Below are 25,073 nucleotides of genomic sequence, written 5' to 3'. Positions count from 1 at the left end.
AAGTAAGACTAGATGAAATGTTAATTCCCAGTTGGAAAATCAATCAAAACATGAGCCATGGGGATTGGAAGACGAATGACAAGAGTGGATTTTGCCTTGCTTTCCCTTAACCAAGCAGTTGAAGGTGTGCCTTAAGTTTGCTGCTTAACATCAGAAATTAAAACACTCTAGTTTCTGTGTTTTTAAATAGGAAAGTTAATTGGCCTCAATATTACAGACTTCAGTGAGGTAGTTAAATGGATGACAAATGGCAGTGTTTGCATCCCATCTTCAATTTGGTGCCTTTTCAGACAAAAATAAACTCCAGACCTTACAGTTTTTGAAGTATCATTTGTTTTAAACAAAATTTCTGTTTCTGTATTGAAGCTATTCATAGAGGCTTTCTGAATCTGAGCTAACAACTTTTACAGCCTTCATTGGCTGCCTTCCAGTTTGGATATTGATCCAGTGGTGTATTTCACTCATACGTCAGTAAAATAACTGAAATCAAAGCTTCTGTGCTCAGTGACATGGTGCAGGTATAAATCAATAGTGCTGAAACAATGGTTTCTTTTTCCATTCATTTTTCAGATTGTATATTTTGCCCTTAGTATGATACGCCACTTGAACTTACCCTGGCCAAATGAGTCATTCCCGTATTCATTCCCTCAGGGTGGAGTTTGGGGCGGTTGGTGGGGGTGGTGCAAGGAGTTGAGCAACATGTTTAAATTATGTTGTCAATGTGTTGCAACTTTTTCTGAATCTATGGACTGACATTTTTTCTGTAATTCTGTAGTTGCTTAATATTTGCATCCTTAACTTTACTCATTAAGACAAATTTAACTAATGCAGCTTAAAGAATAAAGTCAACTAAAAGGGTTTGCCTATCTACTATTTGATCTGATGCTTAAACAAGGTCAGACTTGACTGTAAATGAGTCTTGTATGAAAATGCTTTGAGCTGTCCCTTGTTTTAGTAATGCTGAACCAGCTTTTACTTCAGTGTGAATGTGGTTTTGTGGAAAGGCCATTCCTAAATGTTACTATCTGTGCAGGCTGAAATTCGTGTCCTTTTTACAGAAGATAAAAACAGATTTTTGAGTACATTTTTTTAAAAAAAACAGCAGAATTGGAATTCAGTAAATTCTGAAGTGGAGCTCATTGCATGAGTATTTTGCGTGGTGGTTACACAACAGGGAAAGTCCTGTTTCTTTTTCTCCCTCTTTCTATTCTTTCTAGATTGTCTGGAAATATTACTGGAAGCTGAGTGCCTGAGTAAAATTCATTTCAGTTTTTGAAGGATACTGATATTGCTGATTTAATTTTCGCTTTGTTCCTGGTCACACTTTGTATGGAGAATTTTACAGATATTGTAGTAAAATGATCCAAGAGTTTTTGATAACATTCTGTACCACCAAGTTGTAGCCAGTAAGCTAAAATACTGTTTGGAAAGTAGCTCCAGTTTGGAAGTGGAATTGCTTTATTACAGTAATGTACTAAGATAGAATGGACATCAGATAATTATGCAGTGACTTGAGACAAAACAATAATGCGGAATAAAGTGTAATGGCTACAGAGTGCAGTGCAGCTAAACATGGTGCAAGATCATAAGTAGGTAGATTGTGAGGTCAAGAATCCATCTTATCATACTGGGGGCCATTTAATAGAATTACACAGAAGGTGGAAAAAAAACAAACAAAACGAAAGCACAAACATGAGAAAATCTGCAGATTCTGGAAATCCAAAGCTACGCAAAAAGTGTTGGAGGAACTCAGCAGGTCAGGCAGCATCTGCGGAAAAGAGTAGACATTTGGCGTATCAGGTTGAGACCCTTCAGGGCTAAGTACTTTTAAATGCATTTTGTTTTAACCTCGTGCCTTTGATTTAAATAATTAATTTTTGGAACCTGTGCAGTAATGGGTAAATGAAAACAAAAAATCGTACTGGAATTGTGAATGTTCTTTCTTAAAGGTCAATGGTGTAGATTTGCCTTGAGCAATTAGTGTTTATAATTACAAGTTTTGCTGCCAGTCCGTGGGTGAATTGAAATGTAACTGTCTAATTTATCTTCCAGGTCATTGCTCCAGAAGAAATCATAGACCGAGATGTAGATGAGCAGTCTGTAATGACCTATCTGTCACAGTTCCCCAAGGCTAAACTGAAGCCTGGAGCCCCCTTAAAACCCAAGCTGAATCCCAAGAAAGCGAGGGCATATGGTCCAGGTAGGTCTAAATCTCAAGCACATTAACAGCTTCTGTGGACGTTCAGTTTGAAAGTGCAAACTCTTATCAACATTTTATCCCACAGTCTGAACCCAGGTTTGGTGTTTGCAATAAAAAAAATTTCAATGCAGTTATTTATCAACGCTTATTGTATCCATAGGAATTGAAGCTGTGGGTAACGTAGTGATGCGTCCTGCTGTGTTCACTGTTGAAACCATCAGTGCTGGGCAGGGTGAAGTGATGGTCTTTGTGGATGATCCAGAAGGTCAACGAGAAGAGGTAAATGAAATCTCTGTCCAATGATTGAGCTAGTAAATGGTCCAAAGGTTTATTGAAATCGTAGTGTCATTTTCAAATTATTTTGGTTGTGCACGTGCCTACTTGTTTTCACTGACAATATTTTCAGTAAATTTAATAATTCAACCTCTGCAGTGGTCTGGTGTGGCATTTTTTTTTTTAAGTAAGTCACATCCTTCTAATTCTTCAGTCTTAATCTGAAACAATGCCCATTTATTCCCAATTTCTCCATACAGGAAAACTTTGGCATTTACCCCACTAGCTGCAGTCTTTGGTTTCAATTGGACCACCTCTTGCTCTTAATTCCAATGAGCATGGGCATAGCCATTCTCATAAGGCTGCCATTTCATACCAAAAATTGGCAGGTGAATCTTTGAATTCCAAAGCTAATTCCCACCTACAAGCTGGTGCTGGTGAAACACGGCAGCATGTTGCAAGCAGCTTACAAAAGTTCGAGTATACTTCTGAACTCTTCTTGCGGCAATCTGCAGCCTGTAATTTCCCTTTAACATACTTTTGAACCATCTTAACAAGCTAGTGATCTCAGGATTTTCTGAAGGACTCGGCAGAATTAGCCGTCAAATGTGCAGGTACAGCACCTTTAAGAGGATGAAGGTGCATCACCACGGCCAGAAGCGAGGGAGGAGGGGAGGATCCCAAGCCAGGTATGAAACTTCCTCAACCCAGCATCTTGTTACCAAATGTACAGTCACTAGAGAACAAGATTAGGGACCCAAGGACAAGATTGCTGTGTCAGAGGAAAATGAAGAATTGCAACCTTCTGTTTCGTGAAGACGTGGCTCACCAGATATGTTAGTAAAACCTGAAGACTTCTCTACACCAAATGGACTGAAGTACTGATTCAAAGAAGGCAAAAAGTAGGGGCCTGTGTCTCATGTTAAACGCTTGGTGGTGCTTGGTTATTCACCTGACCTGAAACATCTAATGATTAAGTGCTGTCTGTTCTACTTGCCAAAAGAGTTCTTTTCCATGATCTTGACCGCACCAAATGCTGATATTAATGCAGGCACGTGAGGCACTGAGTACCGGCATCAGCAAACAAGAAACAGCCTAGTCTGACGCTGTTCAAATCCTTGTTGGGGACTTCAGTCGGGCTTGTTTCAAGAAACCTGCTCAATTGTCATCAATATGTCCAGAAGTCCTGGATGAACCATGAGATCTGCAATCTGCTGAGGCCAAATCCTTGACATTCAGGTCTGGCAACCAAATTAAATACAGGAGGTCCATGTATGATATCCAGAAAGCCATCACACTTGTGAAGCGGCAATTCCAGACCAAACTTGAATTGAGAAGAATGCTCAGCAGCAGTGGCACTGCTTGAATGCTATGACCTCTTACAAAATGATATCATGAGACATGGGTGACAACAGGGCTTCACTCCTAGATGAGCTTAATGTCTTCTATTGCTTGCTTTGACCATCAAAACAAGGAGGCATGCCAGTGATATTAAACCTGATTCTGAAACAGTAACAACAATGTAATTGTGTGAGTTGGCACTAAAGAAAATCAGTAAACATTGAAGCAATATAATCTCACAAAAACGTATCAGTATTGAGTGCACAGGTAAAAATAAAACTAGCTTTTTAGGCAATAGTTTCAAATAATTTTGAGACAAATATTTTAAAATACTATTATAAATGCAAATTCTATGTGGCAATAAAGACCATGAATTAATTTTCCTTTCAAAGTATGATAAGTATCAGGTATTTAATGGAAGTTGTAATGGTAGACAGACATTTCTGACAGATGACCCCACTGTTGTAATTGTAGCTATTATGTCATATTTCATTGGTATTATTAGACCATAAAATGTAGGAGCAGAATTAGGCCACTTGGCCCATTGAGTCTGCTCCACCATTACACCATGGCTGATTCATTTTTCCTTTCAGCCCCAGTCTCCTGCCTTCTCCCCGTATCTCCATGTCCTGACCTATGAAGAATCTATCTACCTCCTCTTTAAATATAAAAGGTTTGTCCATCATCATTGATGAAGATCTCAACACCATTAGTACTTTTTACAAGGTCGAGTTGCTAGCTCGACACTCAACCCAGCATGGACGGAAAGTGTACCCAGGAGCGGCCTGACTGGATTCAAGCTCGAGAGCCTTCACTCCGGAGTCCAGCGCTGATGTCACTGCGCCACCAGCTGGCTATGATGGTGTCGAGACTAGCGCTTGATTTGGATTTAAGTGAGGGAGAGTCGCACAGCATCAGCCTCACTCTCTCTTCCCAATTCCCATCTGGATCCAGTGGCAAGACAAGAGTCAAGATGGCTGGAGATGGGACTAGGCGCAGTGGATGATGGACATCTTCTGTGTCTTGTCGTGCTCTACACATTCCACGACGCTTGCAGAGACTGCCTTCTTGACCTTTGGACCTTCCTTTTGTCTCGTCCACTCAGTCCACCGGAGTCTGTCTTCACATGCTGGGATAGACAACTCCCTATCTCACCGAGGGTTTGAGACCCATCGGCTACTCTCACCTGGTTTAGCCGGCTTGTCGAAGCCGTTGCCCAGGGTGTGGCCGCTGTTGCATGCAAACAGCTATGAGGAGCCACAGGTGAGAGTTGAGTGCCAGATGGGGACCAAAGGTGGACTAACCGCCTTGAAAAGGGCGCAACATGTTTCCCCACCAGAGGTGCTACCCCTCCCTGACACCCCATACATCCCACTTTAAATATACTTAAAACTTGGTTTGCAGAGCTGTCTGTGGCAACAAACTCCACCAGTTCTCCACTCTTGGGCTAAAGAAATTCCTCCTCATCACCATTATGAAAGGATGCCCATCTACTCTGAGGCTGTGTCCTCTGGTCCTAGGCTCTCCCACCATAGGAAACATCCTCTCCATACCCACTCTATTGAGGCCTTTCAACGTTCAATAGGTTTCAAATAGGTCTCCCCTCATTCTTCTGAATTCTAGTGAATACAAGCCCATGCTGATACCTTTGGTTAGTTCAGTGATATGGGCCATTGCCCCCACCCCACCCCGCCACTCCACCGGGGACTATGCCAGATTTCATAGGGGCCACAGGAGCTTCTGAATAGGCCATGATAAGTTTATTGTTTTAATAAATATTACATAAAATGCATTATGTTGATACTTCAAATAACTTCTGTAAATGCAAATACAGTAACTATTGGTTCACTTTTTTATTTATCCCTCTCTTCATTGTAATAGTTTGCAAGTTTGGCGGTACTTTTCCTTTCATAAAGAGAACATTCATTGCTTAATTGGATGTTGTATATTTGGACTTTCAGAAGGCCTTTGACAAGGTGCCATACATGAGGCTGCTTCCCAGGTTAAAAGCCCATGGTATTACAGGAAAGTTACTAACATGGTGAGAGCATTGGCTGATTGGTAGGAAGCAGCGAGTGGGAATAAAAAGAGCCTTTTCTAGTTACACACATCAAAGTTGCTGGTTAACGCAGCAGGCCAGGCAGCATCTCTAGGAAGAGGTACAGTTGATGTTTCAGGCCGAGACCCTTCATCAGGACTAACTGAAGGAAGAGTTAGTAAGAGATTTGAAAGTGGGAGGGGGAGATACAAAATGATAGGAGAAGACAGGAGGGGGAGGGATGGAGCCAAGAGCTGGACAGGTGATTGGCAAAGGGGATATGAGAGGATCATGGGACAGGAGGTCTGGGGAGAAAGACAAGGGGGGGGGGGACCCAGAGGATGGGCAAGGGATATAGTCAGAGGGACAGAGGGAGAAAAAGGAGAGAGAAAGAATGTGTGTATAAAAATAAATAACAGATGGGGTACGAGGGGGAGGTGGGGCATTAGCGGAAGTTAGAGAAGTGGATGTTCATGCCATTAGGTTGGAGGCTACCCAGACAGAATATAAGGTGTTGTTTCTCCAACCTGAGTGTGGCTTCATCTTTACAGAATGGGAATGGGAAGTGGAATTAAAATACGTGGCCACTGGGAGATCCTGCTTTCTCTGGTGGACAGAGCGTAGGTGTTCAGCAAAGCGGTCTCCCAGTCTGCGTCGGGTCTTGCCAATATATAGGCGGCCACATCGGGAGCACCGGACGCAGTATATCACTCCAGTCGACTCACAGGTGAAGTGTCGCCTCACCTGGAAGGACTGTTTGGGACCCTGAATGGTGGTAAGGGAGGAAGTGTAAGGGCATGTGTAGCACTTGTTCCGCTTACAAGGATAAGTGCCAGGAGGGAGATCAGTGGGGAGGGATGGGGGGGACGAATGGACAAGGGAGTCGCGTAGGGAGCGATCCCTGCGGAAAGCGGGGGGGGGGAGGGAAAGATGTGCTTAGTGGTGGGATCCCGTTGGAGGTGGCGGAAGTTACGGAGAATAATATGTTGGACTCGGAGGCTGGTGGGGTGGTAGGTGAGGATCAGGGGAACCCTATTCCTAGTGGGGTGGTGGGAGGATGGAGTGAGAGCAGATGTACGTGAAATGGGAGAGATGCATTTGAGAGCAGAGTTGATAGTGGAGGAAGGGAAGCCCCTTGCTTTAAAAATGGAGGGCATCTCCCTCATCCTGGAATGAAAAGCCTCATCCTGAGAGCAGATGCGGCGGAGACGGAGGAATTGCGAGAAGGGGATGGCATTTTTGCAAGAGACAAGGTGAGAAGAGGAATAGTCCAGATAGCTGTGAGAGTCAGTAGGCTTATAGTAGACATCAGTGGATAAGCTGTCTCCAGAGACAGAGACTGAAAGATCTAGAAAGGGGAGGGAGGTGTCGGAAATGGACCAGATAAACTTGAGGGCAGGGTGAGAGTTGGAGGCAAAGTTAATAAAGTCAACGAGCTCAGCATGCATGCAGGAAGCAGCGCCAGTGCAGTCGTCGATGTAGCGAAGGAAAAGTGGGGGACAGATACCAGAATAGGCACGGAACATAGATTGTTCCACAAAGCCAACAAAAAGGCAGGCATAGCTAGGACCCATACGGGTGCCCAAAGCCACACCTTTAGTTTGGAGGAAGTGGGAGGAGCCAAAGGAGAAATTATTAAGAGTAAGGACCAATTCCGCTAGACGGAGCAGAGTGGTGTTAGAGGGGGACTGATTATGTCTGGAATCCAAAAAGAAGCAGAGAGCTTTGAGACCTTCCTGATGGGGGATGGAAGTATATAGGGATTGGACGTCCATGGTGAAAATAAAGCGGTGGGGGCCAGGGAACTTAAAATCATTGAAAAGTTTAAGCGCGTGAGAAGTGTCACGAACATAGGTAGGAAGGGATGGAACAAGGGGGGATAAAACAATGGTGGTAAGGGAGGAAGTGTAAGGGCATGTGTAGCACTTGTTCCGCTTACAAGGATAAGTGCCAGGAGGGAGATCAGTGGGGAGGGATGGGGGGGACGAATGGACAAGGGAGTCACGTAGGGAGCAATCCCTGCAGAAAGCGGGGGGGGGGAGGTATGCAGAAATGAGTTCGGTGGGGCAGGAGCAAGCTGAGACAATAGGTCTGCCAGGACAGGCAGGTTTGTGGATCTTGGGTAGGAGGTAGAAACGGGAAGTGCGAGGTGTGGGCCTGCTGCGTTCACCAGCAACTTTGATGTGTGTTGCTTGAATTTCCAGCATCTGCAGAATTCCTGTTTATCCTTTTCTAGTTGGCTGCCAGTGACTAATGGTGATCTGCAGGGGTTGGTGTTGGGACCACTTCTTTTTATGCTGTATATAAATGATTTAGATGATGGAATAGATGGCTTTGTTGCCATGTTTGCAGATGATACGAAGATTGGTGGAGGGGCAGGTAGTGTTGAGGAAACAGGTAGGATGCAGAAGGACTTGGATTAGGAGAATAGGCAAGAAAGTGGTGAATGAAATACAATGTTGGAAAATGCGTGGTTATGCACTTTGGTAGTAGAAATAAATTTGCGGACTGTTTTCTAAACAGGCAGAAAATACAGGAATCTGAGATGCAGACGGACCTCGGAGTCCTTGTGCAGAACAACCTGAAGGTTAACTCGCAGGTTAGGCAAATGCCATGTTAGCATTCATTTCAAGAGGTCTAGAATACAAGAGCAAGGATGTGATGCAGAGGCTTTATAAGGCACTGGTGAGGCCTGACCTTGAGTATTGTGAACAGTTTTGGGCCCCTCATCTTAGAAAAGAGGTGCTGGCATATGGGGTCCAGAGGAGGTTCACAGGATGAATCCAGGAATAAAAGGGTTAATCATACAAGGAACATTTGATAGGTCTGTACTCACTGGAATTCAGAAGGATGAGGGGGGATCTCATTAAGACCATCTGAATGTTGAAAGGCCTAGACAGAGTAGATGTGGAAAGGATGTTTCCCATGGTGAGAGAGTCCAGGACAGGAGGGCACAGCCTCAGGATAGAGGGACACCCTTTCAAAACAGAGATGCAGAGAAATTTCTTTAGCCAAAGGGTGGGGAATTTGTGGAATTTGTTGCCACATGTAGCTGTGGAGGCCAGGTCATTGGGTGTATTAAAGGCAGAGATTGATTAGGTTCTTGATTCGACATGGCATCAAAGGTTACTGGGAGAAGGCCGGGAACTAGGGTTGAGGAGGAGATGAAAAAAGGATCGACCATGATTAAATCGCGGAGCAGGTGGCCGATCCTTTTTTCATCTCCTCCTCAACCCTAGATTGCCTAATTTTGCTCCAATGTCTTATGGTCTTATTATTTTGACTTAAATATTTTTAATCGTGGAATCTTGTTTATTACAATTTGATATATTGATTTCAAAAATGAGGTTTTTGTGCAAATCTAGTTGTTGCATGTCAGCATCCATCTGAGTCCAGGTGGGTTCAAGACTAAATTAACTGAGTGCTTCACTTAAGTAAAAACATTAAGGCACCACAATATCTTTCACCTGAACTATTCATAAAACTGCATTGCACCTTCTGGAACAAAGCAGCCCTCCGAGTAATAAGGCTAATATTCACAGTACAATTGCTCAATTATTTTGTGTGGAATTGGTGACTCTTGTGACCGACTCTAGTGAGAAGAATTGGGTTGGCCTGAAAGCTGCTTCAGTTCATATAACAGCATATACAACATCAAAAGATTTCATAACATATGCCAGTGATAATGAACCCTACAATGATTCTGACGTGCTTTCAGCTCCTTTTTTAATATTACGCTTCTGAAATGATATTGCTGTTGGGTGATCAGTGAAGACTTTGTGGTTCTAATACTTTAAATTCCAACAGGCAAAGGTGACCAACAACAATGACAAGAACAAGACCTACTCTGTTGTTTATGTGCCAAAGGTTGCAGGCCCTCATAAGGTGAGTGCAAAAATTGTGACTATTGTTGTGGCTCTTTATTGGAGTATTTATCTGAACTGTCCTTGTTATCAGGTTCTGTTAACCTTGCCTTTGCTGACCCACACACCCTCCTGCCATAGAGTCTGAAGAGGTGATAAGGCACCACTTTGTTTTCCTTGTAGAGGCCTGATCGTAATTACTTGCAAATGGTGTAGGAAGCTAGAACTCTTAGTGGTTGTCCTGGTGACATCCTATGCTTAGACTTGCCCAAATTCTTACTGATTTTTGTGGTCAGAACAGTAAGAAAGTTGTAATATACTAAGAAACTGTTGCAGGAAGTAATGAAGGGTCACATCTGCTTTAAAGCTGAAAGGCTAAAGGCTGAATGGTGCAGGAATTTATGCTGGAATATGTCACAATAACACACAGCATGAAAAAGGACACCAGCACATTCAGTCAGTGATGCAATCACTTTGTAAGATTACTTTACACTAATCCTACAATAATTCTGTTTCTTTACAGATTACAGTACTATTTGCTGGGCAGCACATATCTAAAAGTCCTTTTGAAGTCAACATTGATAAGGCCCATGGTGATGCCAGTAAGGTAACAGCACGAGGACCTGGCTTGGAATCTTCAGGAAATATTGCCAATAAGCCCACCTACTTTGATATTTACACAGCAGGTAAACTGATATCTGAAGACAAAGGAACAAATAAGTACACGTCTCCTTTATTTCCCCCCCCCCCCCCCCATAAAGTAGTATGCTTGGATTCATCCTTTGTACTTTAATTGTATTGGTCAACTTGAGCATCCTGCATAAATACTACCCAAGTCAGAAGCTGGATATTATGTGTTTTGAATGTGGATAAAATTCTTTTAAACTATTTTATTTATTGAGATGCAGTGTGGAATAGGCCCTTCTGGCCCTTTGAGCCACACTGCCCAGCAACCCCTGAGTTAATTGGAGACTAATCACAGGACAATTTTCGATGACCAATTAACCAACCAACTGATAGGTCTTTGGAGTGTGGGAGGAAACCAGAGCACCCAGAGGAAAACCACACAGTCACGAGGAGAATGTACAAATTCCTTACAAGCAGTGGCAGGAACTGACCTGGGGTTGCCTCCACTGTAAGGTATTGTGCTAATCACTACGCCACTGTGCTGCCGCTAGTATGCCTTAATGAGATTGGGAGTGTAATTGAGCAAAGACTGGCTAAAATTTACAATTGATGAACCAGTTTCTAACCTTCCTGCTTGGAATTTGCAGTTGTCAGTATCTCCTGACAATAACGTTTAAGATCATATTGAACTTGAAGGTTTCAGCTTCAAGCTGAAATAAACTTTAATCACTGTTTGAATCTTTGAGTGATTTGGAGTGCAAGCTTAAGTACAAGTATGCCATCTGTGTTTCTTGAAGGTGCTGGAGTTGGCAATGTTGAGGTGGTAATTGTGGATCCCCAAGGTCATAACACCGAGGTGACAATTGAAGATAAGGGGAATAATACCTACCGGTGTAGTTACAGGCCCTTACACCCAGGGCATCATACAATCCGAATCGTCTTTGCTGATTCACCTATACCCAAGAGTCCATATTCTGTCAATATCGGTGAAGGTAGGTGCATGTTTACTACTTCTAATAGGAGAACAGTTATCCTAGTTGTAAAAGTTGATAAGTGCTGAGAAGCATGCTGCCAACCTTAAAGTCTGCAAGATTCGAAGTATTTTCCTTTGGAGAAAGATGGCAATTGAATATTTTTGGTTTGAACAGCCACCAGTCCAGAAATTAATCAAAATTATGCTTTTTGTACCAAATCATAAGCTGAAATTTTATAAAATTTCTGAACCATTTATTATTCTTTAAGTATCCCAGAGGCAAGGTTTTGAAGAAAATATGGAGTAGTTCGCTTTCCATACTGGAAGTCCAGTATTTTTGCTGTTAACCTGGAATTCCAGATCAGAATGGTGTCTGCAATATCATTTTTGCCAATGCAGTGATTTTGATTTCAATTCTTGGTTGTACTTTACAATAACATTAAAGGTATTAGCTAATTCCCATGTTTGCATCGGGCCCCAGTTCCCTAAATGTATTTGATGCAAACAAAACTTCTATCAAAGATGTACTGTCATCCATACTGAGTTGACTAGAAGTTCTACAGGGTTGTAGGTAATTATGCTTGTATAGAAAAGGGGCTCCTGGGTTTGTTTCGATCAGATATTGCTGGTAACTTGTTTGATATACAAGTGGTAGCTATTTCTTAGTATTGATCTGTGATACTTTTATTTTTAAGCTTGTAACCCTGGTGCCTGTCGTGCTACTGGGCGAGGACTGCAACCAAAAGGACTGCGAATTCGCCAAGTTGCTGACTTCAAAGTCTTCACGAAAGGAGCTGGAAGTGGTGACTTGAAAGTAGTGGTGAAAGGCCCAAGTAAGCTCTCAGTACTCTTTCTTTCATTGTAAAAGGGTATATGAATAATTTGACTTTTCCTGCTCAAACCATTGAAAGAGTCGTGGAGGTGGTAAATAAATATACCCCTCACCCTACCAAGTCGGTGCTGATCATGAACCACCATTGACACTAATCCTATAGGGATTATGAAGTATACAGTTCTGATAGCCTCATGACAGAAAAGTTGTGGTTGCATGAGGGGATGAAGTGAAGATTTAATGATATTGATTAACAATGGAAAATTTGTGGCTCTGTGGAGAAGATTGGGTAAAGTGGTTGTTTTTATTTTTTTTAGTGGAGACTGAAGTGTGACGTGATGTGTGTAAAACCTGCAAAAGTGCCAGAGAAAATAGAAATGTTGGTTTTCCTCAGCAGAGGGATAAACTAAATTGGGTAAAAGGCTGGAGGGCATATGAGATTTTGAGGTAGAGGCAGACACCACCTTAGCTTTGAACAGTACCAAGGCAGAGTTAGTGATGCATCTGATGCAGCTGCTACTTCATAGTGCCAGAAACACAGGTGCTGTCTTGCGTAGAATCTGTGCATTCTCTCTGCATGTGGGTTTTCCCTGTGTGTTCTGGATTTTTCCCAAATTCCAAAAATTGTGTGGTTTGCTAGGTAGTTGTGGGCAAAGTTTGTTTTCACTCTGGAGTTGCAGTATCTCTTTGTGATTTTTTTTTTAATGGAGCTCTGGAGCACCATTTAACTTTACATTGTACTACAATCTATTAGTTGTATTTCATTTTCCTTGAAACTGTTTAATAAGATTACGTTACTGTGCAGTATTTGGTTATGCTGAATAAAAGTTTCATTGGAGGCAAAGGGCTTGACAGTTAATGTCAAAATGAAGTTCAATCTTGAGACTAGAATTTGATTCTGAGGCTTCTGCAAATTAAATTTTACGCTTTATGGGAAATCAGTGGAGCTTCTGAGAGTTTTAAATTTACTTTGAAAAGATGAAATAAAATGCTAAATCTGAAAGGCACAAACCTGTAATAGGAAGCCAGTGTAGAAACTGGCAAATCAGCATCAAATCCTCTTGAATTAATGCCTCTGGCTTCTAGAAATAAGGTTTCATGGTGTTCCTGCTCTTTCCAAGAACCCTTGGGTTGTGCAGATGGGGATCAGTAAAGCGGCAGGTTGTTGCTCCCCCATTGGGTTTTGTCAGTTTTGCAAGGCAGCTGTGTATATTTGTAGATTTATTTGAGTGGGAAGTATTGTCTGTCTTTTTGTTTTTTGAGAATCGTGTAATTCAGTTTGTTTTTGGGTTCCCGAGTGGAGAGATGAAAGGCTGTGTGTCATCATCATCATCGTCATCATCATTATGACTATCTGGCAAGAAGGCATTATAACAAACCTTGCTGGTTTGTCCAAACTTGCTGTGTTTTTTGTGAGACTGAACTTCTGTTGATCTATCTCCTTTGACAGAAGGCGTGGAGCATCCTGTGAAGCAAAAGGACTTTCTGGATGGAGACGATGTCTTTTCTTATGAATACTATCCTGTTACACCTGGAAAACACATTGTTACTATCACTTGGGGTGGCCATAACATTCCTAGGAGGTGAGAGCAGATAGCTAATGCATTGGTAGATTGTTTCAGCCTTCAGCACTGAGTCTTGTGCATTGTGAGTGCATTTAATTCCCAGATTTTATATTTGGGAGCACTCGCTCTTGTCGTGTTACTTGTTCTGTGTCATTATGATTTGAAATACAGCACACTCAGTGGAATGGAAGCTGTTACAGGCTCAATTTCTCCATGTTCAAATGGAACCTCCGGTGATGCTGAACACCAAACTTGTAGAATCACTGTGGCTTCAAACAAAAATGTATCCCCCCTCCCCCCCCCCCCCCCATACTTGCAGTCTATGAATGTGGTCAACCGGAAACGTTTTGAGGGCAGGTTCTCACTTGGCTAACAGATGCTCTGATTGCAATCTGCATGCTATTCTCGTCTGATGCTTAGGTGACTTTCAGTTACCATAACCCCAAGTTTGAGCAGCAATAGAAATGTGAAATCTTAAGACAGCTTTAGAAGAAATAACTTGGTTGAATGTAAAGTGGAATGAAATGTTTTAATGCCATCTTGTTTTTGCCTAAAATAACCAGGTTTGACATTTTAAATGACAATTCCTGCCTGTGGTAACATAGAATTATGAATCACTCAATGGTGCAGTTTGCATGGTTGAACAACCTAGTTGGGGTTGTATATGGTGACATGTATTTACTTTGATAAATTAACCTTGAACTTGATTGGGGATAGATCTGATTGCTGCTCCAATTTCACCATACACTCTCTTCCTTTAGTCCATTTGAAATTGATATTGGTCCTGAAGCGGGTCCTCAGAAGATCAGAGCCTGGGGGCCAGGTCTTGATGGAGGAATTGTTGGCAAGTCAGCAGATTTTGTAGTGGAGACCATTGGAACAGAAGTTGGTGTTTTGGGTAAGGATGTTGACCACTAGTTCTTTACAATTATTGTTAAATTCTTTTGAGACTAAAGTTGTGTTCCCTCATCTCAATTGGCTGAATATTTTTTAGTAAATTGATTAAAGATGCAAGATCAAACTTTTAAAAGGCTGTTTGGCCATCTAGATTTTGACCAAAGTATTAGATTGCCAAAGTTGCATGAAATGGAGAATGGGTGAGTTTATAGACCAGTAACTAAAAAAGCTCACCCACTTAAATTCAGATAACTTGTTTTTCTTCATTAAATAATTCGAATTGATTTGTATCTTGAGATGATCAGAAATGTGGAAGTAACAATGAATCAAGATAACTTGGCTTAAATACTGTAAATGTTTCGCAGGTTTTGCTGTCGAAGGACCTTCTCAAGCCAAGATTGAATGCGATGATAAGAGTGATGGCTCCTGTGATGTACGTTACTGGCCTACAGAACCTGGTGAATACGCTGTCCATGTTATGTGTGACGACCAGGACATTGTGGATAGTCCTTTCATGGCCAATATCCAGCCGGTGTCAAAAGCCTTCAATCCTGATAAGGCAAGTGTAATGAATACTAAGTGTTTGATTTTAGAAATGCATAACTTGCTCTCCCTCTTGGTCAATGTAACCACATTCTTGGCTAATTCAATCGACCAGCTTGCCTGGCACATGAAATGCAGTGAATAGGTATGTAGGGTTATTTACTCTGTGGGTAGAGCCTGAATTCAGGGATAGTATGTGATGATTGATGTGTGGGTCCTTCGAGCACTGATCAAGGCTCTTGATCGAATACCAGTATTTGGGCTGAAGTTTATTTGGAATAACTAGGATTTGTTGCAGAAATGTAGAACTCAGAATATAAAACAATTCAACACATTGCAGGCCCTTTGGCCCACAACATTGTAGCAAACTTATAACTACTCTATGATCAATCTAGCCCTTCTCTCCTGCATAGCTCTCTGTTTTTCTAACATCCGTGTGCCTACCTAAGTCTCTTAAATGTCCCTAATGCATATGCCTCTATCACCACCACCCCTGGCAGGACATTTCATACCTCCGCCATGAACTTTAAACAAAAACAGTAACTCTCGACATCTTCCTTAAACTTTTCTCCAATAATCTTAATATGTCACCTCGTATTAGCCATTTCCACCCGGGGAATGAAGTCGCTGACTCTCCACTCAATCTATGCTTCTTATCTTCTTGTACAAGTCTGATCCTCCTTTGCTCCAAAGAGGAAAGGGCTAGCTCGCTCAACCTCAATAAGCATGTGCTCTCTAATCCAGACAGCATCCTGGTAAATCTCCTCTGCACCCTCTCTAAATCTTGCACGTTCCTCCTATAACGAGGTGGCAAGAACTGAACACAATATTCCAATTCTGAATAAGTATTCAGAAATGATGAGATGAGTTGTGCACTTTCAGTGACTGTCTTGGGACACTTCAAGGATGGCTAGAGGTTATACTGGGTGATACTTTGTTTTCCTCCTTCTAGGTTAAAGCCTATGGTCCAGGGTTGGAGAAATCTGGCTGCATTGTTTATAAACCAGCAGAATTCACAGTAGATGCCAAAGATGCTGGGAAGGCTCCACTGAAAATATATGCACAAGTGAGGAATTCGTTTTGTGAATCTTGCTGTTCTGAAAATGAGTTGACATTAGCTCTACTGCCCAGCTATTTTTCTGGAAATATACTAATTATACAAGCTATGCTATCAGTCTGAAAATCTGCTTGAAATATGTGAGAAATGTGAATAATCCTTTGATATTTGAAGAATGACTGGGCTATAGTTAGCACTTCAAAGATTGTAGTAGCATTAGTGGCAGTGAATATCTAAATATTTTGTAACTTCTCTGAATTTGATTATTGAAAATATTCAATTAGATAATTTAAAAATGGGGATGTGTGGAAAATAGAGCAATTTAATTGTAATGAATATTGCCTAATAGCAAATTGGAATCATATTTTGGCTTGGCCAGCTGCTTGTATGTTTGAATTTACAAGCTTGAACAATGTTGGCTATGCTCCAGTGCTTTGAATTAAAACTCCACAAGAGAACATTTTTGTCACCTTGAATACCAAATCTGAACATTTTACAGAATTACTCACATTCATTACCATGGCAAACAAATCCTTTTGATAAGAGAATCCCGCAGAACAAAAGGTTTTCCATTGATGCCTGTCTTTTGTATTTGTTCTCAGGATTCAGAGGGTATTCCTGTCAACGTTCAAATAAAGAATAAAGGTGATGGAACATCAGTCTGCTCTTACACTCCTACCAAACCAATCAAACACACAATTGCAATTGCTTGGGGAGGAGTCAATATTCCTAACAGCCCGTTCAGAGTAAGTGAATTTTCTTGCACTATTTGTCTTAATCTAAGGGTCTTGAATTTAGTGAGGACGCTTTGACCTTTTAGACTGTGTCCAAATTTCAGAATGCTGTGAACAATCACAATTATAATCATTTCCCGTTTTCAAGATATGAGGTTAAATTTCTCTTCAGAATTTCCTCTTGTACGGATGTTGATGGTCAAACTTAGCAAGACTGCCTTAATCATATTTGACTACAGCGATATCAATACCCTGTTTCACCCATGGTGTGAGAGCAGGAGAAGTTAGTGGGATAGATTATGACCCCATTGGAATCCTTTACCTCCAATGTTCGTTTACAAGTACACTTAACAATTCTGCCATATTTAAACAGTGGCTTAATATTTTCTACATTGGTTTTCTTTTAAGGTTAACATTGGCCAAGGGAGTCATCCGCAAAAGGTGAAAGTGTTTGGTCCTGGTGTTGAAAGAACTGGCTTGAAAGCTAATGAGCCAACTCACTTTACTGTAGATTGTTCTGAAGCTGGGGAAGGTAAGGAGAGTTTGATACTTCCTTCTTAAGCACTTCCATAGTGTTATTCTCAATTGCAGTCGTACTCTAGAATTTGCTGAATTTTTTTTTGCTCTCCTCATCCCGAAAATCATACCTATGGCTATAGGATTGGGCGAAAAACCTTGTACAGTGGATTCTGGTTAATTGGGACAGCTCTTAAAGAACAAAAGCTAATCAAGAAAATAGTCGTGATTCCCTTCATTTATTTGGGACATTATGTCACATGAGACAGGAGATTGTTGTCAAAAAGTTTCTAATTATCATCAGTCACGTGCAATTGCTGAGTTGATGTTAGACACTACACAGTGCTTATAGCGAACAGATTTTAAATAGCGTCAGTGAATGTGTTTGTGTTCAAAAGGCAGAGATTTTTGTCACTGATAGATGGCAAGAGATAAGCACTAAGTCAATTTAGGACTCTCTTTGCTTACTGCGGTTTCAAGCATTCAGGCTTGGAGATGCTGGGAGTGAAAATAAAGTAATTTCACTTCTTCAAGTTAGGAACTCCAAGGAGTTTGAAGTTATCAACAATCAGAATCAGGTTCGACATCACCGGCATGTGTTGTGAAATTTGTTGTTTTGCAGCAGCAATACTTTGCAACACATTGTAGTCATAAATTATGATTTTAAAAAGTATATATAAAAAAAATTAAGTAGTGCAAGAGGGGGGAAGAAAAATACTGAGAAACATCCATGGGTTCATTGTCCATTCAGAAATCTGGTGGAGATGAAGAACCATCTTGAATGTTACAATGACTAATAAGCTTTAGAGGACACAATCATCAAAGCATTGGGTTTGAGGAATTGAGGTGGTCCATTGAGTAGTTCAGTTGTCATATCACTCTTTCCCCCTTATCAATTATCGAAGACAGCTATCCTAGCAGAGGAGCCCACAGGAATAGAAAAAATGCTGAAATCCCCTGGACTTGATTGCCTTCTGGTGGTCTATTTGCAAAGTAAAGAGTAATAGGGGAAACTGTTTAGATGAGCCTTTACTAGGGAAGTCTTGACCGTTTTTCTACTATTTTCAGGTGATGTCAGTGTTGGTATAAAGTGTGACGCTCGAGTAGTCAGTGACACTGAGGAGGATATTGAATTTGATATAATTACAAACCCCAATGATACCTTCACAGTGAAGTATACTCCACCAGCAGCTGGACGTTACACCATTAAAGTACTGTTTGCTGGCCAGGTTTGTACCCTGTGGCTAAAATTACTGTACTCTAAAGGTTGGTTCTACCCATTGAGTAATTGGCTAACCTACTCCTTTTCCATAGGAAATACCCATTGGCTCCTTTAGAGTTAAAGTGGACCCATCTCACGATGCCAGCAGAGTTAAGGCTGAAGGCCCAGGATTAAGTAAAACAGGTAAGGGTTGATAATTACTCTTAATCCCCTGGGATGTGTGGGTCAATTGCTCTGACCTGTTTGTAGCTTCCAGCTCAGTGACTGCTGAATGATGCACGAGTTTGGGGTCAAGCATTTCCCCAATGTTAACAACTGCAAAACCATATTTGAGTAATATGCTGTAGCAATCTTGTAAACAGCTGAATAGACCCAATTATAGTATAATATTACAAAGTTCTTTAAATGAAGTGAGGTACAGAGGCTTGCTTGTATCTTGTGACAATGCAATTGATTTAAAATTTTGTTTAAAAGTGAGACTGATTAGACCTATGCATTTCTATTAGCTGTGTTTCTAGCATGCAGTTTCTTCTGCTTTTCTGACCTGGGTGTTTTTGAGCAGTTTCTATATTATCTCCTTTTGTGTTAAACTTTCTTCACTTTCACATGGAATTAAAGTTTTGCTAGACTAATGCATTTCTAAATGAAGAAACCTACTCTACGACTAGGAAAGATTTAAGGCTCTGCTGCAGAATCTCCTTTTGTTGAACAGCAGCCTTCACTGAGTAATGGTCAGTTAACTACTTAAACACTGCTTCATTGTTTTACAAAGCACTAGTTATTTAAGAAGAAATGGCAACCACACTTCAGTACTTTGGGGCGAAGGGTATTTCTGTATTGTGATGTAATGATGCCTTGGGTCAGCCACAAATATGATGCAGTGCAAAATGTGGTTAAAAGTCTATTAATGCCATTGCATAACTTGATTATCCAAAATGGTTAGTTCCATACCTCTGTTGTTAAAGGCATAAATCTGTCAAGGATCCTGAATCTGTGGTCTCCCTGTTTTAGAAGTATCTGGTCTTGCCTCTAACAATTTTTCTACCACTAACGTTCCTCCACAAAATCAACATAAGATGTGCCAAAACCCCATCTGTCTGTTTTTCGTTTGCCTGGCGCATTTTTTTTTGGAGGAGAAAATTCTCCATGTAATGCCTACTAAATAAGCAAGTCACCATTTTATTCCAAGCAACTCTGAATAATTGTACTTGCAACTCAGCAGATGTGCTGTTTAAGTAGGTATTTAATTTTAACAAGCTGTTGTACACTGTTCTTGATCCTAAGAAAACAGGAAACCCATTTTTAAAAAAAGAAATTCTAACCAAGTTGAATCAGTCATTGAAAATCCTAAATGGCACAGCTAGTTAGTGAGAATTGTGAAATATTTTGATCTGGGATCCGAGGCATTTTGACATGTGTAGTTTAACTTAAAGTTCAAAGCAGATATGATTCATCTTCTGTTTGTACATGAAGTTGGAGATTTGGCTGGCATGTTTGAATTCAGTCGAGGGATATATCTATTCCTTCCTGGATTGGTACTTGTTGGAAATGTGGTTTTTGATTTAGTTTTGTTTTGTCTGGGACCTATTGTCAGAATTGAAAAGGGTCTTCAATTTGAAATGATGCAGGGTCTTGGGTCTGAGATGGCATTTGTTCCTCTCTTCATACATGCTGCCTAACCCAAGTTTCCAGCATTTTCTATCTGATTTCTAGCATCTGGAATTGTTTTTTCATTTACTGTTTGTTTGCAAGTTATATTGGTTTTAAGGCTGGGGGCACTGTTGCTATTATTGCTGTTGAGGCTCCCTCATTTGTGCTTATTAGTTTTTCCATGTCCTGGGTTGGATCATTTTGATGGGAGAGGAAGTATACGTTATTGGTGTTAAAGTGCTTGTTCAGTGGAAAGTTTTAGTTGTATGCTGTATTTTCTTTTCAAAAGGGTGGAATACCCGCATGACCTGACCTCACTTTCTTGGTTAAATAGCATTCTTTCCAATGGCAGGAGTGGAACTTGGAAAGCCAACTCATTTCACGGTGTTTACAAAGGGTGCTGGGAAGGCCCCGATAAACGCCCATTTCAGCGGACCTTCGAAAGGAGATGCCGTTAGTGACTTTGAAATAATTGACAATTATGACTACTCTCAAACAGTCAAGTACACACCTGTACAGCAGGTGAGTTATCATTTTTTTCCAGGCAAGAATTTGTGAATAGGACATGCTGCACAATGACTTGAATGCTTCTCTAAATGTGTGTGTGTTTTGGCAGGGTAACATGAACATTGCTGTGACCTATGGTGGCGATCCAATTCCCAAGAGCCCCTTCAACATCGAAGTGGCGTATCCACTTGACATGAGTAAAGTGTTGGTCAACGGCCTTGAAAACAGTACGTATCTTTTTCTCTTTTAATGCCATGTATTTGCACTTTTAGTCCAGTGAACTTTGAACAGATGTGTCTTGGATTAGCTTTGGTGTTTAAATCCTTCCTTGATGACACTCGGAGATGGAGCTTTCAGCATCTGAAAACTGACCCTGGTGAGAATTTAAAGCAGTATGTGATATAGTTGGTCGTGTGCTTTAATGCGATCTCTGCACCTGACATTCAGCCCACTAACTAATTCCCTCTGGATTTCCTTGCTCCATTTTACCCTGATCCTCTTTTAATCAGCTGAATTGCCAACAAATTTGCTCTTCACTGAAGTTGTACGAGTTGCGATTGTGACACAAGTCTGACTGCTCTTTGAATCAAAACATTTATTAAAGTGCATAACAATTTATATTTAAAAGAACCTGCACTAAATGTGGAAATTTTTTTATTGTTAGCACCAAGATACAAAGGTAAAGCTTTATTTTTTGCACACCATCCATACAGATAATTTGAAAGCAGGTACATTGCGTTAGAAATTTGAACAAAATTCTCTTCCTGGACTTGTTGAGCATTGGTGTACATTGATTTGGAATCTTTAAACTTTTAATAGGTGCATTTCAAAATTATTTTTCTGTTTGAGCACTTGAGGTTTTGGGGATCAGAATTGTAGGGTGGAGGGGGCCGTTAATTCCCTGCTTGGGTACTTGGGAGCAATCTGATTAATCTTCCTCCGTCAAACCACACAGTTTTCTCTCGTCTGTCTATTTCCTTTTAAAAGTGCTTTTCTGAGTCTCTGAGGCTGGTGAAGCAAATTCCAGCTATTCCCCCTCTCTTACATTGCCTCCACTCCTCCCCCATGCATTTTGCCCATTATTGTGGTGTAACAGGTCACTTGGTAAATGTTAAATTATTTTACTGTGCCCTTTATGGGTTTGCTTGTTACTCCTTTGCTACAGAAAAAACAATTGGTAATCACGTCCAGGAGCAGAATTGTATCGTGCTAAATTTAATTAGTATAAGAGTAAAGTGTTGATGGAAATGTGAGCTGACAGAATAAAACAAAATCTGATATTGATACTTGCCATTTTGATTATTTCTCCCCCCACCAATTACCAGGAGTGGAAGTTGGCAAAGATCAGCAGTTCCTCGTTAATACTAAAGGAGCTGGCGGGCAGGGTAAAGTGGATGTGAAGATCTCCAGCCCATCACGGAAACCTGTGACTTGTGTTGTGGAGCCTGCTGCCAGTAAAGATGCATGCGTTGCTAAGTACATCCCCAGGGAAGAGGGGCCACATACAGTGGATGTGATGTATGATGGAAATCCAATTCTGGGTAGTCCATTCACTGTGGAAGCTGCACTGCCCCCAGATCCTTCCAAGGTAAATCAGTTGCCAATGTTTGAGGTATTTTTGTCTTAGTGCTTTGCACATTTAAATCCAGGAAAGGAGTCATTAACAACAAAATTGCATGGCACTGGTAATAACAGTGGAAGTGCAATTAGCTGAACTAATGTCAAACATGTGTAAAAGCAGTAAGTCCTACTTTAAGGCAAACAATGAAAAATATCAATTTGCAATTGAACTAGCCTGTAGAGATGAGCACAAGTTGTCAGTTTTTTTTACACTATTTTAAGTTTGCTATGTAGACCCTTGATATCAGGGCAAAGCACACAAAATGCTGGAGGAACTCAGCAGGTCAGGCAGCACCTGTTCGAGAGGAATAAACTGTTAACATTGCCATGGATGTCTGTGAAGGTCAGGCCATTGGGTATATTCAAAGAAGAGGTTGATGCTTAGTAAGGCCGACAAAGGTAGTGGACAGAAGGCAGGAGAATGGGACTGAAAGGGAAAATAAAACAGCCATAATTGAATGGTGGAGAAAACCAGATGGGCTGAATGGCCCAATTCTGCTACTATGTCTTGTGGTCTTATGGATGTTTCAGGCTGTGATACTTCAATTGAGCTACTGCTTGTTCTCCTTCCCATCCCCTCCCCCACTTTATGCTGGCTCCTTCTCTCTTCCTTCCAGTCCTGATGATGGAATATATTGGTTGTCTATTCCCACTATATAGATGCTGCCTGGTGTGCTGAATTCTTCCAGTGTTTTGCTCTGGATTTCCAGCATCTGCAGAATCTCTGAGTTAACACTTAATATCAGATTTGTGCTTGCTTTACTCAGGAGTAGAACAAGGGAGATCTTTCACTTTTCCAGAAATTGTGAATATCCAGCTTCCCTGACCTGCTGTTTTTTGTTAGTGATATTTCCTGAGATCTGCTCCAGTTTGGCTCCTAGAGGAGTTGGTTTCTGAGGCAGTCTATAGTCTTGTTCACTATTAAAGCATTGAAGTCAAAGTTAAGCATTATCTTAACCACAGAGCAGGGTTACTAATGAGATGAATAAAAGCCTGTCTTAATTACTTAAGAATTTCTTGATATTTTGCATTCTATTTAAAATCTTAAACTTTGGTTTGTGCTAATTAGCCACTCTAAGAGTTGTACTGTTGGACAATTTTAGGGTGATTGTAATGGGAATTATTCCATGATTGATAACCAATGAATAATTCTATTTTTGTTTGCAGGTGAAAGCATTTGGGCCAGGCCTCAAAGGTGGCCTTGTGGGCAAATCTGCTGATTTCACCATTGACACCAAAGTAGCTGGTACTGGTGGTTTGGGTCTCACCGTGGAAGGCCCATGCGAAGCCAAGATTGAGTGCTCAGATAACGGCGATGGAACCTGCTCAGTTTCCTACTTACCAAGTGAAGCTGGAGAGTACCTTGTCAACATTTTGTTTGAAGAAGTTCACATCCCGGGTTCTCCATTCAAGGCAGACGTGACGTTACCTTTTGATCCCACCCAAGTTACAGCCTCTGGTCCTGGCTTGGAACGTGGCAAAGTTGGGGAGGCGGGGCTAATCAACGTTGACTGTTCGAAGGCTGGTCCAGGAGAGCTGACAATGGAGCTGGTGTCAGATACAGGGCATAAAGCTGAAAGCCGTATTCAAGACAACAGTGATGGCACTCATACAGTTAGTTACATACCCCTTCAGCATGGTCTACATACAATAACACTGAAATATGGTGGAAAGGCTGTGCCGAACTTCCCTGCACGGCTGCATGTAGACCCAGCAATAGACACTAGTGGTGTGAAGGTATATGGACCTGGAGTTGAGAAACGAGGTAATGGCTTTTTGTACCTTTTTCATTGGAAGATTTTATAAAGATTGTATCCTATCCATGTAACATTTTTTCTCTATGTTACAATACTCAAAGCAATGATGTTTATTAACCTCCATTTCAGTGGAAGCTGCTGCCATCTGGAAAGAACTTTTCAATAATCTGGACAATATGATCTGTATCAAACATTTACTCAGATTGATTTTAAATATTTCTGCCGTAATGAGCAGATTTTTGTAAGTGACCATGAAACACATGGCCAGTAGGGACTGGACATCCATTGCATGCATCCTTCAAATACTAAAATGTTTGGATAGATTCTGTAGAGAGATTCAACAGTGCAAGCCAGTGGCTGTTCTGAAGCTGTCAGCTCTTCCTTCTGCTGCCTGGACTGCAGAGTCTTTCCAGCATTTTGTTTTGGTTTGACCTGCCAAATGTTGGAAGTTAGTTAATGTGAACAATCAGTGAGCCAGCAGCCACAGTGTTGCTTCGGAGTCCTTACGGTTGCTGGGTAAAGTTTCGACTAACCCCTGGAATCAGGTATTCTCTGCCAGGACTGGATGATGGGGATTGCAGATACTTAATTTTTTTCAGAATAGACAAGTCTTTTAATGATTTATAACTGATTTTTAAACTGAGCCAGTTTTTAAATCATTGGATCAAACAAAGATCATTGGTGTAGTAATGAACTCACCAACTTGCCTAAATAGTTTTAAAATCTTGTTTCTCCCCCCTTTATTTGTATGTTAAATTAACAACTCAACTGTGCCCTTAGTAATATAGGAAATCCCAAAACTCTGGTGTATCCAGAATCTCACTGAGAAGATGAATATTAGGCTGACTGTAACTGGAG

The 25,073-nt window shown here is 41.1% G+C and overlaps 1 protein-coding gene across 7 annotated transcripts in view; it reads left to right on the top strand.

The window, feature by feature from the left end:
* flnbl (filamin B, like) overlaps window positions 1-25,073 on the top strand; it is a 177,240-nt gene that overhangs the window by 90,680 nt on the left and 61,487 nt on the right. For 4 of the 7 annotated variants that reach the window (XM_063068021.1, XM_063068020.1, XM_063068024.1 and 1 more), the window contains exons 5-22: window positions 2,053-2,200; window positions 2,361-2,479; window positions 9,660-9,737; window positions 10,239-10,401; window positions 11,140-11,334; window positions 12,011-12,148; window positions 13,598-13,730; window positions 14,474-14,610; window positions 14,975-15,168; window positions 16,105-16,218; window positions 16,812-16,955; window positions 17,352-17,475; window positions 18,528-18,688; window positions 18,774-18,864; window positions 20,666-20,853; window positions 20,948-21,065; window positions 22,164-22,426; window positions 23,626-24,223. In XM_063068021.1, the coding sequence (XP_062924091.1) occupies window positions 2,053-2,200; window positions 2,361-2,479; window positions 9,660-9,737; window positions 10,239-10,401; window positions 11,140-11,334; window positions 12,011-12,148; window positions 13,598-13,730; window positions 14,474-14,610; window positions 14,975-15,168; window positions 16,105-16,218; window positions 16,812-16,955; window positions 17,352-17,475; window positions 18,528-18,688; window positions 18,774-18,864; window positions 20,666-20,853; window positions 20,948-21,065; window positions 22,164-22,426; window positions 23,626-24,223 (3,106 nt within the window). The remainder of the gene's footprint in view (window positions 1-2,052; window positions 2,201-2,360; window positions 2,480-9,659; window positions 9,738-10,238; window positions 10,402-11,139; window positions 11,335-12,010; window positions 12,149-13,597; window positions 13,731-14,473; window positions 14,611-14,974; window positions 15,169-16,104; window positions 16,219-16,811; window positions 16,956-17,351; window positions 17,476-18,527; window positions 18,689-18,773; window positions 18,865-20,665; window positions 20,854-20,947; window positions 21,066-22,163; window positions 22,427-23,625; window positions 24,224-25,073) is intronic. The other 3 variants (XM_063068023.1, XM_063068022.1, XM_063068019.1) reach the window with 1 other exon arrangement.

The sequence above is a fragment of the Mobula hypostoma genome, chromosome 15 (genome assembly GCF_963921235.1).
Source record: "Mobula hypostoma chromosome 15, sMobHyp1.1, whole genome shotgun sequence".
NCBI classification, from domain to species: domain Eukaryota; kingdom Metazoa; phylum Chordata; class Chondrichthyes; order Myliobatiformes; family Myliobatidae; genus Mobula; species Mobula hypostoma.
This window is presented reverse-complemented; position numbering and strand designations above follow the sequence as displayed.